Below are 13,194 nucleotides of genomic sequence, written 5' to 3'. Positions count from 1 at the left end.
CAAGAACATGAAAATGCAAACTTATTTTTTATTTTTTTAAATATTCAATTAATATTACATAACAAATGCTAAAATACAGATTAACCAAATACATAATGAAACCATTTAACAAAAGTCCTCAAGGCCCCATAACGATGTTACACAAGGTTAAACATCATCTCAAATAATTACAAGGAATTGCTAAGAATTACATTACAAAAAAATACATGAATACAAGATTCTTGTTACAAGCTTGAGAATTTTTTTACATAAGAATTACATATACAAAATGATGGATCCTCACTATACAATCTCCAAAAGTCCCAAGTGGAAGTATACAAAAATTTGGTAAATCAAGAAGCCTTCAAATCATCTCCGAGCCACTGCGAACATGAAGCTGAAGGATTCAAACCCAATGGGTGTGAAAAGCACTCTACCCAATCATGTGGCACCAAAATAGGTCCACCCCCCGTGCTAGGAGGTACCAATCAAACCTACTAGGCGGAAGCAAAATATACAAGGGTACCAACATGACTCTCCGGAGAACCAACTTATCAAAACTGTCAAGGAATCAAATAAACTTAGCAAGCAAGAGGCTCACAAGAGAGCACCATAGAGGCACAAGAATAACAACAATACACCGGAGGCTCGAACACATTCACAAAGGCATCAAGCAAGAGAAAACATCCACTTCCGAAAACTCAACATTATATGGAAGGAAGAGATACGGGTTACCACTAGGTTGCAAAGGGAAGAGTGTCATCACTAGGATGTCATGGGTTACCCTGGTAGGTCTTCACTAGGTCCTGGCCCCCATACATACACTAGTGGACCACACCAACCTCTCGAGAAGACAAGGTCAGTGGAAGCTATTCCAGGCCCTTCTCCACTTACCCCAAACCTATACGAGCGTTTGCGGGCAAGGAGGCATTCGAGAACTTATCTTGATTAGTGTGATCTAACTACCCACCCAAGTTTATTAATTAGGTTATCACTTCTTTACCAAACTTCTATTGGGTTACCCTGGCGACCACTTTGGGTTCCGACCCCCAATAGAAGCCACTCTCCCTACTTGCACCTAGGATTCATAATAAACTCAAGTTCATGATAACAAAGACACAAGATGACAAGTCTCCAACCATAGCACGACTCAAATTCACATGCTAGAAAGGTTTCCAAGGAGTTCAACAAAAGGGCTAGGAAGGTAACAAATGGAACACATAATCCTAGACTCTGGAGTTAACAACATTACACAACATGACTATACAATTCCCCATATTTAAACAGATTCCGAGAAATCACGAAGACACAATAAGTCGAGAACTTCTAGTCTCAGATTACGTCGATAATTTAACTTTTAAATAAAATCCAAAATCAAATCCTAATCATTTACTCTATCTATACAAGCTAATTCATTTATTACTTTTAGTTCATTTCTATTAAATTCAAAATATCATTAGTTCATTCGATTCGCACTACACATTTACGACTAACTTTAAAATGATTAATTCATTGGGATAGCTAAGTACATTGCCACAAATCAAGACTAGAACAATAGCAAATAAGAATGGATTAAAAGCTCAAATTTACCATATACATTTTTTTCTACACTCAAATCGTGTCCCTAATTAAACTGAATTTTGTAATACAAAACTGAATATCGGACTTATTCTATAATCAAGGAAGAAAGAGCTTTGAAAATAAATATATTAATATTAATGTTCTAGTTAATATGGACATATCCTAATCAGAAATCTGCCAAATTACCAAAGTTGACCGAACCATATGAATTTATACTATAAATATATATATATAATAACAATACTGGAAATTAAATTCTTAAAACAAAACTTCATTAAAATACACAGTTATAAAATTCACCTTTATATATATATATATATATATATATATATATATTTCGCATCGAAATAAGATTTCCACCGAGAACTATAGTAAGCATCGAACTACATGTATACGGTACAGTCAAATGCAAAACGCACAACAATATAACTTAACCCTGTGGAAGAACTTGAAACACGGCCGGGCATGGAGTGTCGTGGGGATTGGGAGTTTCTCCATCCTACGGCAGTGGGGAGGGCTCTCCCCACAGCCATGGTTGTGGGTTGAGCCCACTCATTGCGTGGGTGGCTTTCCCCACCATACACTGTCAACAACACTTAAATATAACCCCATCGATAGCCAAATAAAAAATGCTTAAGCCGACGCTATCAAATAAAATATGCAGGGGGGTATATATATATATTTCTGAAACACAGATATGAATCTCAGAGAAAAATTACAAGAATAAAAAGAATAACAGTATGAATACTAAATTCTAGATTTTAAAATGGAATAAATATATATTCGTACTTAATAAAAAAAAATACAAATTGGAATTTACAGACGAGACAATAGATTCCCGAGGTAAAATTCATAGTTTCATATACCCAGATTGAGGAATTAAATATTCTAGTAATCCCCAGATTTACAAATTTATACAATCTAACTATAGATCTCTGAAGAATCCAAATAAAATGAAATATAAAACTTGCAAGATCAAAAGCTATGAATACATTTACTTTCAGATATTGGATTTGTAAAGGACACAAAATTCTAAAATCTTTCCAGCAAACTAAACCTAATATTTTCCTCATTACATCATTCTGGAAAATCAACATGCAAAAGGATAAGAGACAGAGCCTTACCTCTTCTCTTAATTTGGTAGGCACACAGAGATGAAAGAAGAGGAGATTCTCTGTAAGATTCACGCCAAGACTCCCAAATTCAGAAAAACTTTCCCCAAGAGCAATCCAATTCCTTTGCCAATATCTTCAAAACCAGATTCTTCCCCCAAGATTCATAGAGCAAAACCCCGAAAAATTCTTCCAAAATCCCCAAAATATCCAGAACAAATTATGCAGGAAAAATATTCACGGCAGAGCTTCCCCTCCTAAAAAGCCAGAAAGCCCCATAAAATAACTTTTCAAAGAAAATAAGCAACTCCTGACATGCAGATTCCTCCATTAATTGAGAACATTAATTATTTTATTAATTCATTTGTAACTCCCACACATGCAAAAATCTAAATTAAAATAAATAATAATTATTTTCTTTGATTAAAAATTAATTCTTTTTCTTTTCTTTTTTTAAAACAACTAAGAAATAATAGTTTATTACAAGAATAATTAAAACACTTAATTGAATATTTATAATTTCCTATTCAATCAATCTTTCCAATTTATAAAATAATCCAAGCCCTCAAGTTACTCAATTAAATAAGCCATAATTAACTATAATAGATTAATCTTTATAAACACAAATATTATTTTCGGATTAGTTAAATAATTTAAATCTTAAATTTCTACCAATTCCAATATATTAATTAATTAAATAATTTAATTAACTACATCCCAAATATTGAGAGGGGTTAAAACAATAATCATTTCTCAAAATTATCAACTATAGGCCAGAGCGACGATTTACGACAATTCAAAACACTGAGTACTAACAAAAGGGTGACGACTAACAAGACCTGACTAACAAGGAACTAGGGTGCCTAACAGGGGTCTGATTGATAACTTCTTGACCACTTTGCCATTGGGTTGGAGAGCACACTCAAACCTGAAGATTCAGGTGGAGTCGATGCCCAGTACCTGCAGATACATAAACAAACTATCGAGCATACATATATATATATATATGTGTGTGTGTGTGTGTGTGTGTGTGTGAACCACAAAATATTATACCGTGAGTAGGGAATGGAAGTGACGTAGCTTGCCCGTAGAGAGCAGTGCGGCGCTTTTCCCTCTCACCCAAGCACATCAACATGGAAACAATGCACAAGTCAGTATACATCGATAAATATAAAGAACTCATAGGTAAACTAATGAAATATCATGTATGAATAACATCTAATAGTCACATCATCAACTGCATCATATGTTTCTAGCGAAGATATTATCAATTACAACCATATTACATCAGAGATAAGCAGATAAACATCTAAGAGCATCAAGATAAAATTCTATTATTACTAAAATGTCCCATCTATAATCATCAAACACAGAGGGAAGATGCATCGTATAACATCACATGCTCAATACATCAAATAACATCACTGTTCTGACCAACACAAACATGAAACATCATAGTCATATAGAACCCAAGAAGCATAGTCAAACATCACCATCCAAAACCAAAATCGACCAACACCAGAATAAGGGTCGAACTGCACAGTACACAAAACACCAAGTCTGACAAGCCAAAAGAGGGAGGGGCACTACACCTTTTATGCTTAAATCTCATTGAAAAACCTAAAGAGTCACTGTCATATTCTTGACCGTCTCCTTGCAGTAAGTAGTGATATCCCACATATTGCTGAAGGTTTTGTTCTGGTTGGCTTAGAGATTGCTGACCACCTACTCTATCTTCTTGTGGTCCTTTGTAATGTCCCTACTTTGAAATTTAATTTAATAATAAATAATAATAATAAAATACAAAAGAATAAATATAAAAATTAAATTAAAATATAACAGAATATGAAATTTGATTAAAGTTAATGGATGGTCAAAAGGCATGAAATGATAAGTTGTGACTCCCTCAAACATGAGATATAAAGGGGAGAAGAGAACCTCATTTGAGGAGGGAAGAAATTGGAAATGAGAAGTGCAGATCTGATTTTAGAAGGTTGTGTCCCTTTCAAAGGGTAGAAATAATGAAGAGTTGTACTCTTTCGGCATACATGATGAAGAGGCGTGACCTCTCCCTCGCATTGAGAGATATAAAGGAAAGGATTCAAAAGCATCCAGTGACAGCACCATGGATCAGATCAGATCAGAACTGTTATTAAGTTACAGGCAGTAACATCCTTGTTCTTGGTGGTATGCATGGGGATGTGTTTAATAAGTATGCTTAATATATGAAGCTCGATAATGTTCTTATGCAGAATAAATAGTAATATTAATATGGACTGCAATATGTATGACAGTCATACTTAATTTCATATATATTCATAATACGTAAGAAACTAGTGTACTTATAGTCTAAATCATGTTATTACTATCAGTATTTAAGAAGATGGGAATGAGATGTTCCAAAGAGGGGTAGTCTAAATCCAAGCAATAGGTTAAGTCCCAAGATAGGGTGGGGATCAGCGACCTATAAGCCTTGAGGGTATAGACCCAAGATAGGTAAGGGCTTGGATTTGTAAACTTTGAGGGAACCTATTTTATTTGGTCTCTAAGCGCTTTGGTAACATACATAGACCCTTCTCCCTTAAAACTGAAGTAGTAGCAGGGTCTGATAACTATATTAAAAACTATGAATAATGAAATTAATCATCTAATGAGGAAAATAAATAAGCAATTGTTAATAAGTTGAAGAATATCAATGACTAGCTTCATGATTAGTCTCTCAATCAATTTTAGTATATTGAAATAGATTAATAATGTTAATCAGGTGGGGGACATTACATCCTTCACAAAACCATACACCTATTTGATAATCTATCTTCCTCCAACACAGCTCACTTGTAGCAGCAATCCCCTTCATGGCGTCCCATATCTCCTCATCCACCATCTCATCAAGTCAATCCAAAGCCTTAGTCAGGGCTGTGGACTGCAGTTTGTGGATCTTCTTGGCCATGTGCAATTGAGCAATCTACCACTTTAGGATATCTGGAGGTTGTAGGCCTTGCACAACTCGTTCACATTGTCACAAAGTTCCTTGCAAAGCTTACAACTGGAGGTGTTTCAAGAGGCCGAGAGGTCCATAGACCCAACATTAGGATTCTCCTCCACTCTAGGAGAGGGAGGGAACTAACATGGGAGTTGCAAGAGGGTGGAGAAACATTAGGTTGAACCAGACTCATCATTCAAGAGAAATTTTTGGAGGTTCCTCAAAAGAGACACTTTTCTTTTTAGAGACAGACTTGGCAACCAAGGACTTGCTTTTAGTAGAGCACAGGGGGTTGGTACTGTTGTGACATGAAGTGTGACGTTTTCACGCATCGGCCCATTGCAAATGGGGACCCCCCACTTTTTTGCTTGATAGTGTAGATGTTATGGCTTAGTCGTCTAGCTTGGCAATAATTTTGGTGTCTTTGACCTCTTGCTTGTGAGAGGATGCAATGCCCTTGTCGTCAGGATGTGATCAAGTCAGGCAGTCTAGCATTAGTCAAGCCCCCCTCTAGACTAGTTTTGACTCTTCTCATCTCTAATAGTCAAGTGATAGGTGAGAGTCAAGTGAGCAAGTGGACATCCTTAGGTTAGAGCATAGAAGTGAGGAATGATTAAGGAGTGAGGATCAATCAAATGAGATGAAATGCTTGATGAGGATCAACGAAGGTCTAGGTGATGATGAAACTCCTATGAGCCAGTCACTCTACACTTGATGAAATCAATGAATGATGAGGTCGGATTGAACTATCCATGAATTGCCAAAATCCATGGCCTTCATCATTTTTTCCTTCACTTGCCCAAATCCCCGACCTAGGTGAGATTTTTCCTTCACTTGCCCAAATCCCCGGCCTAGGTGAGGTTTTTCCTTCACTTGCCCAATTCCCTGGCATAGGTGAGATTTTTCCTTGACTTGCTCAAATCCCTTGCTTAGGTGACATTTTTCCTTGAGTTGCCCAAATCCCTGGCATATGAGTGATTTTTCTTTCACTTGCTCAAATCCCCCACCTAGGTGACATTTTTCCTTGAGTTGCTCAAATCCCTGGCATAGGTGAGATTTTTCCTTGACTTGCTCAATTCCCCAACCAAGGGAGCATTTTTTCCCTCACTTGCCAAAATCCACGACCAAGGAGGAGGCATTTTTCCTTTACTTGCTAAAATCCCTGACCAATGTGGCATTTGTTCCCTCACTTGCAAAAATCCACGACCAAGGAGAAGTTTTTCCTTGGGTTGCTTAAATCCATCCTTGAGATGTGAACCATCAAGGGTTGGGGTGCCTATAAAGAGGATGGATGATCATTTCATTTGATCATCTCAAACGAATTTGAATTCAGGAGCAGAGCAGTTGTAAGATAATTCGATCAAGGATAGTGAATTCATTCAAAAAACACGGTGAATTCACCAAAGGCAAGGCGAATTTAAGACAAGAGAGTTGCAAATCCAACACCAACCACAGCGAATTTATCCAACAAAAGTGATATTGCCAGCAGCAAACATCCAAGAGTTGTGAAGTCTCCATCAAACAGAGGTGAAGTTCGAATCAGACACCAATAATTAGAGAGCGAATTCATCAACCACATCCCACCAGCATTGAAGGGTGGATCTGATCAGCATCATCACAGCAACCCGGAATTTCATTTGCAGACCTGAAACTCCACTCGAAAACTGCGAATAACACATCAAAATTGGTGGTTTTCAATTTTCTGATTTTAGACTAAGTTGCATTTCTTCTTGTTAAATTCATTAATAATTTGACTGGTGATCACTGCTGCATCCTATGTTTTATCCTTTCATCCTTATAATGTTTATTTGCAGGAAGTGGAAGACAACCCCAAGGTCAAGAAGAATATCAAGACAAACACATTATGCAGGACTTCATCAGCAGGCACAAGTACGCCAGGACTCAACATGAAGATTGGGATCAGCTTCAGGACAAAGATGATATTTAGAACCTTCAAGGTGGAGGATGGACTTTCACAAGAAGAAAGGATGAAGTGATATCCAGTCACATGAAGAAGTGAAGGATTGCTCAAGCACATCAAGGCATTTGCTAGGGCAGGAAAGGTGACGCTAAGGAGAGAGATTCAAGGTATGCAAGAACTCAGCAACAAATGATGAGGATCAGCTCCAAGATGACAGCAAGTCTAAAGCAAGTGAAATGCAAGAATGAAGGAACTTGAAGAGTGCAATGAGGATGGATGAACAAGATGATGCAATCAATCACCAATGCAAGGAGAAGGTCAAATACATTGAGCATAGACATCGCAAGGTCTACATTAGATGCATCACAAGGGCAAATTCCTAAGTATGAATGAAGAAGGATAAGTGAAAGAGATCAAATCAGATAAGATGATGCAATTTGGTAATATCTCTCACCATCATCAAATTCATCAAGGAGCAATTAGAAATGTTGAGTATCAAGAGATATTGCTCAATCACACCCTTTGTGATGAGTTACAAGGCGTGCAAGTGGCTGAGGTGGCGACAACTCACCTTCATCCATCAATCAAAGTCAACACGTCCAGATACATTGAACCCGATGCATCCAAGAGTGGAGCAAGTGAAACATGTCAATTCATCAAATATTGTTTATCTCACCTTACCTCAATTCCTTTTGGTCAACATTCCAGGAAGGACATGTGTCTTATTTATTGTAATTAAATCATTGGTCAAGCATTCAATGTTATGTAATGGGTGTAACAAACCCTAATTAGGGTTTCTATCTTTCAATCGTGGCCATTGATTTGTATTTGATCCTGACCATTCAATTGTATTAAGAGCACTATAAAAGGCTCACTCTCCTCATTTATAAAGGTTAATAGACAAGAGTTAGTAAGAAGATAGCAGAAGGCAGTTAGAAGTAGAGTAGAGTAGGAGACAAGGAGATTGTTGCCAAGACTTTGTTGCAAGAAACATATTATTTTCATTGAAGATATGGTGAATTTCATGTGTTTATTCAACATTTCACATGGTCTCTACTTCTCATTTGTTTTAATGTTGTTTAGATGGATGGAATTTATTGTGGATGATTAATGGTGAAATTTACATGTTCATACTACTTGTATTTTGCTGATTGCTAAATACTTTGCGGGGTCAACTGGACTCTTTTTATAAGCTCAACTTCGATTGCTACTCACCCATTGATATGCATCACATTGATGGTGTCTATGTTTTTGGTGGTGATTTGAACATCATTTGATTACCTAAGAAGATCACACTAGCTTTGTGGAGTTGTTCTTTGCATGGCAAAGCAAAGTCTAGTAGAGTTTCACTAAGTCATTCATAGTCTCTTACATTCTTAGGATTAGATTAGCTTTCTAAACCCTCGATCCCTTTTTTTTTTGTTTTATTTTTTTGAAATCAAGTAAATTTCCATATTCCAACAACATCCATGTTCAACGTAAGTCCCCTTGTGATTCCAGCAATATCACATCAAACCATTGAGCTTATCCACACGTCAAGACCTGATATTTGGAACCTTGGAGTCACCTCAAGTGATCACTTAGTTCAGCATTTGAAGAGATTTTGTTCAAGAGAAAATAAGATACCTTGGTATTTTATTATGTGTATGAAGTGCATAAAAAACACATCAACAGGTACGAGAATCCTTTTCCTAAAGGGGGGGGGGGGTGTTTAAAGCATAGGAAGAAGGGTTATTGGAGTTCTTAACAATGCAGGTAAGGTTCTTGCGCACAATGAGCGAGGGATTGGTAATGCATGTGTGAGAGGAAAGAATTGAGGTAAGAGCTAAATTGAACCAATAAAGGCAATAGATTAATCTCTAGTGAAGGGGCAAACTTGCCATTGGCTCGCTTTCACAAACTACTCCAATGAAGAATAACTCTAGAACGTGAAATCCATCTTCACATTATGCCTAAAATGATTAAGCATAGGAAACAATAGAGAATGAAATCTTTTGAAAGGACCATTTAGAGTGACATGCCTCATAAGAATTTCGACAATATGCTTCCAAACCCCAAGCAGGTCCTCACATTTAAACCCATTTTTGCAGCCAATTAATCTTTTCCCCCCTTTTCAAGAATCTTTCATGTTTGCTTGGTAATTCCCTTCAGGTTTTATAGGGAAATTGGCCTCCTTCAAGGGAAGGCCAATAGCCACCGCGATGAGTTCAATAGTAACATCGAAAGAGAGGCCTCTAACATTAACTAACCCATCTTCCTAGGAACAGGCAAACTCAGCCGAGAGGATAGGGTCATGACCATTCATAGGTTCAATATAAGAGGTCAAATTACTTTTCTGGATCATGGACCAGACCTCCTGATCTTTCTTTAGAGTCTCACAATTGTTGGGCTTCACCTAGATGAGGTCTACTCCCATGGTGAACAAACTAGACGTAGCAATGGAGCAAAAAATGAGCACAAGGAAATAGAAAATCCAAAGCTTTTTAAATCCAAAATGAGAAGGCAGAGAATTAATGCAGATTAAATTTCCATTATAATCCAAGGGAGGGGAGATCACATCCATCCCTAAGCAATCATAATTGAGGGACTTATCAAGCATGTGAGCCATTATCACAAGGGAGGTTTCCGTTCCTGCCTCTAACATTAGAGGCAATGAAATATTTTGTTTCTTTGGTAATCAAGGAACTATGAGGTCTCGGTGAGATCAATTAGGAGTGGCGTAGCCTTGCAACTTCATGATTACGTTTCTGGAGTCTCCTTCAGTTATCACATTAGTAAATCCTTTCTACTTAGGTAACTTGATACCATGATAAGCAGTAGTCACCTCAGCGAAGTTGGAGGTCTGGAAACCCAAGTTGACAGTGTAAGCAAAAATTAACATGCCTTTATTATCCCTTAGGATACTACCCCCACTTGCTCGATCCGGGTTCTATATGATGCTAATTGTTGATTAGTTATATTATCATGTAAATTTTAAACAAGGAATATTTTCATGACATTTGAGTTTAACTAATTGATGTTGAAGTAGTATTTTTAATTTTTATGGGGATTGGTTTTTTAATTAAATGATTCTATGTGGTCTTTGAACTTAATTATTCTTTTTAGGCTAAATTGATAGACAAAAAGATATATATGCATTGAATATTGTACAAATATCATCGTAATATACAAAGGTTTCTAATGGTGTTTGTCAATTGTTACATGATGCTTGATATCATAGAAATGTTTTTAGACATGCAGTTTTCAGCTTTTACCTTTTTGGACTTGTATGCATCTCCTGCTGCATAATAAATGGGCGCAGCATGAAATAACAGTAGTTTATCATATTGTATGCTATTTTTTCTTGAGGCTGTCTGTTAATAATATTTTTAATGAGAATTATATGTAAGCATTGCCTAATTGGATAGATTTGTCTCTTTTTGTTTGACAGGTCATCTTATGTTTTGAATCAAGATAGCTTGCCTTCCACGTACAGATCATTCCTGAATAAACATGGTGGGAAGGATCCTGTAATTTTGAAGGGATTAAAAGAGCTTGTATTTGGCATGCCTTGGACAAGCTTGGCAGACATCGAGAAATACTACAAGTCTAATGGTGTTGAGATCAAACTAGATCCTAACATGAAAATCCCATGTTCAGTATGTTCCCCTGCTTTGTTTGTTCGTGGAATGTATTTTTTTATTCTCGTACACTGTATTTATATACTCTTATTAATTTGGTACAATAATTATGTTTATGTTTTGTTGAGCCATCAAATGCTATTCTTCTCCAATTTTTATTAATCCCATTCAAGAAACATTGTTAGCTTTTCTGCCTGCTTGTATCATTATTGTCAAAAAAAAATGCAAGAAAAGAAGTTTGATATACCAGACATGTTAGAATAGTTAATGTAATGGTCATAAATGTAGGGATAAGCTTTCAATGTTTCATGTATGGTCATAAGGCAGACCTTTGGGGATAGTTAAACTTAATATAATGGTCATAAATGCATACCAATGTAATTTTATAACTACACATGACCTATAAAAGTACACTGGTATGCATTTATGACCATTATATTAAGTTTAACTATTCTTACATGTCTCCTTTATGGTCGTACATGAAAATATGAAAAGCTTTCTCCTACATTGAATAAACTTATCAATTCCTAGAGGATTTGTAAATGTATCCACTTCTTGCTTCTGAGTTAGACAATTTATCAGCTCAATAAAACCTTTCTCCACCAGCAAACAAACAAAATGGAAAATAAACCTCTATGTGCTTGGTATGTGCATGGGAAACCAGATTTTTTTACTAGGTGGAGCATTCCCTAATTAAGTGAAATTTAGGCTTCTCTTGATGTAATTGCAAATCGGCCAGGATCCTCCTCAGCCAAACCATTTCAGATGCAGCCAAACATAAGCCTTGTACTCTGCTTCTGTTGAAGATGAAACAGCAATCTGTTGTTTCTTGCTCACCCAAGATATTTCACCTCTTCCAAGACTGAAGATATATCCTATCGTTGACTTACTTTCTAAGTCACAAGGTTCATGTTCGTGTTTAAGTTTGGTGAGGAAAATTTTCCAAACAAGTTTCTCAGTGAATAGAAATTGGAAAAGCTCATGATTAATTTTGATGTATATAAAATAATAAAAAACTCTAGAACTTAACAAAATGTCTAACTATAAAAAATATAAAATATAAAAGTAAAATGATAAAATTAAAAAAAAAAAAAGTAAAAATAAATGGAATACAAAACTAAACATAAAAAATAAAAAATTTAAAATCCTAATTTAAATTCTTGTAATAATAAATCTAATCAAAACCAGCTATTGATAAATTTCAATTACAATAGATCTCTAAAATAAAGTATAATTTTAACAATGTAATATAATTGGATGAAAACCTAAAGCTAGATGCAATGAAGAGGCCAAAGAAATGTCACAACAACTGAATGGCAAATTGCAATCAATGTCTGAGATTTGACAGCAAACAAAGCTGAAATCTCAGCAGCAAAAGCCACACTGAAATCTTTGAAACGAGGTCAAAACAGAGATGAGGCTACAACAGCAAACACAGAAGAATTTGTCTCTTCTTTGACACAACTGGACAGTCCCATCAAAATGCAGCAGCAGATACATGGAGGCAACAGCAGAAAGGTAACAGGTAAGCAAATAAGAGGCAACAACAATGAATCTTAATTTCAAGAGGCATAGCTCCCATGGGCTCAACTAAAACAAAAACCCTAGCAGAAAATCTAGGAGGTGTCAATGTGCTACATTTTTGACTAAAAATCAAAATTATATAGTTCATTTTAACATTTTGTTAAGAAAATCATTCTATACAATTTTTTTAGCTTTTTCGATGAACTCTTTTTCATTCAGTTCACTGAATTTTGAATTTTTACAAAGAAGTTTGACAAACTCTGTGACAGCTTTCTATCATCAAGCGATCCACCTGTGCAACAACCCACCTTTTTTTGGCAATTTAAAAGAGTTAAATGCAATATCTTCAACACTTTTTGATCACCCAGGTCCTGGAGTGAACAAGGTGAGAGCATACAGTGCCTCCGACCATGCGGCTATTCTAAATTAATGCAATTACAAAATGATATGGTGGAAGCCAACTAGAATACTCAG

The 13,194-nt window shown here is 36.1% G+C and overlaps 1 protein-coding gene across 3 annotated transcripts in view; it reads left to right on the top strand.

The window, feature by feature from the left end:
- Positions 1 to 13,194, top strand: part of LOC131078901 (uncharacterized) — a 70,106-nt gene that overhangs the window by 41,218 nt on the left and 15,694 nt on the right. For all 3 annotated transcript variants that reach the window (XM_058016731.2, XM_058016730.2, XM_058016732.2), the window contains one exon: positions 11,007 to 11,214. In XM_058016731.2, the coding sequence (XP_057872714.2) occupies positions 11,007 to 11,214 (208 nt within the window). The remainder of the gene's footprint in view (positions 1 to 11,006; positions 11,215 to 13,194) is intronic.

The sequence above is a fragment of the Cryptomeria japonica genome, chromosome 2, assembly GCF_030272615.1.
Source record: "Cryptomeria japonica chromosome 2, Sugi_1.0, whole genome shotgun sequence".
NCBI classification, from domain to species: domain Eukaryota; kingdom Viridiplantae; phylum Streptophyta; class Pinopsida; order Cupressales; family Cupressaceae; genus Cryptomeria; species Cryptomeria japonica.
This window is presented reverse-complemented; position numbering and strand designations above follow the sequence as displayed.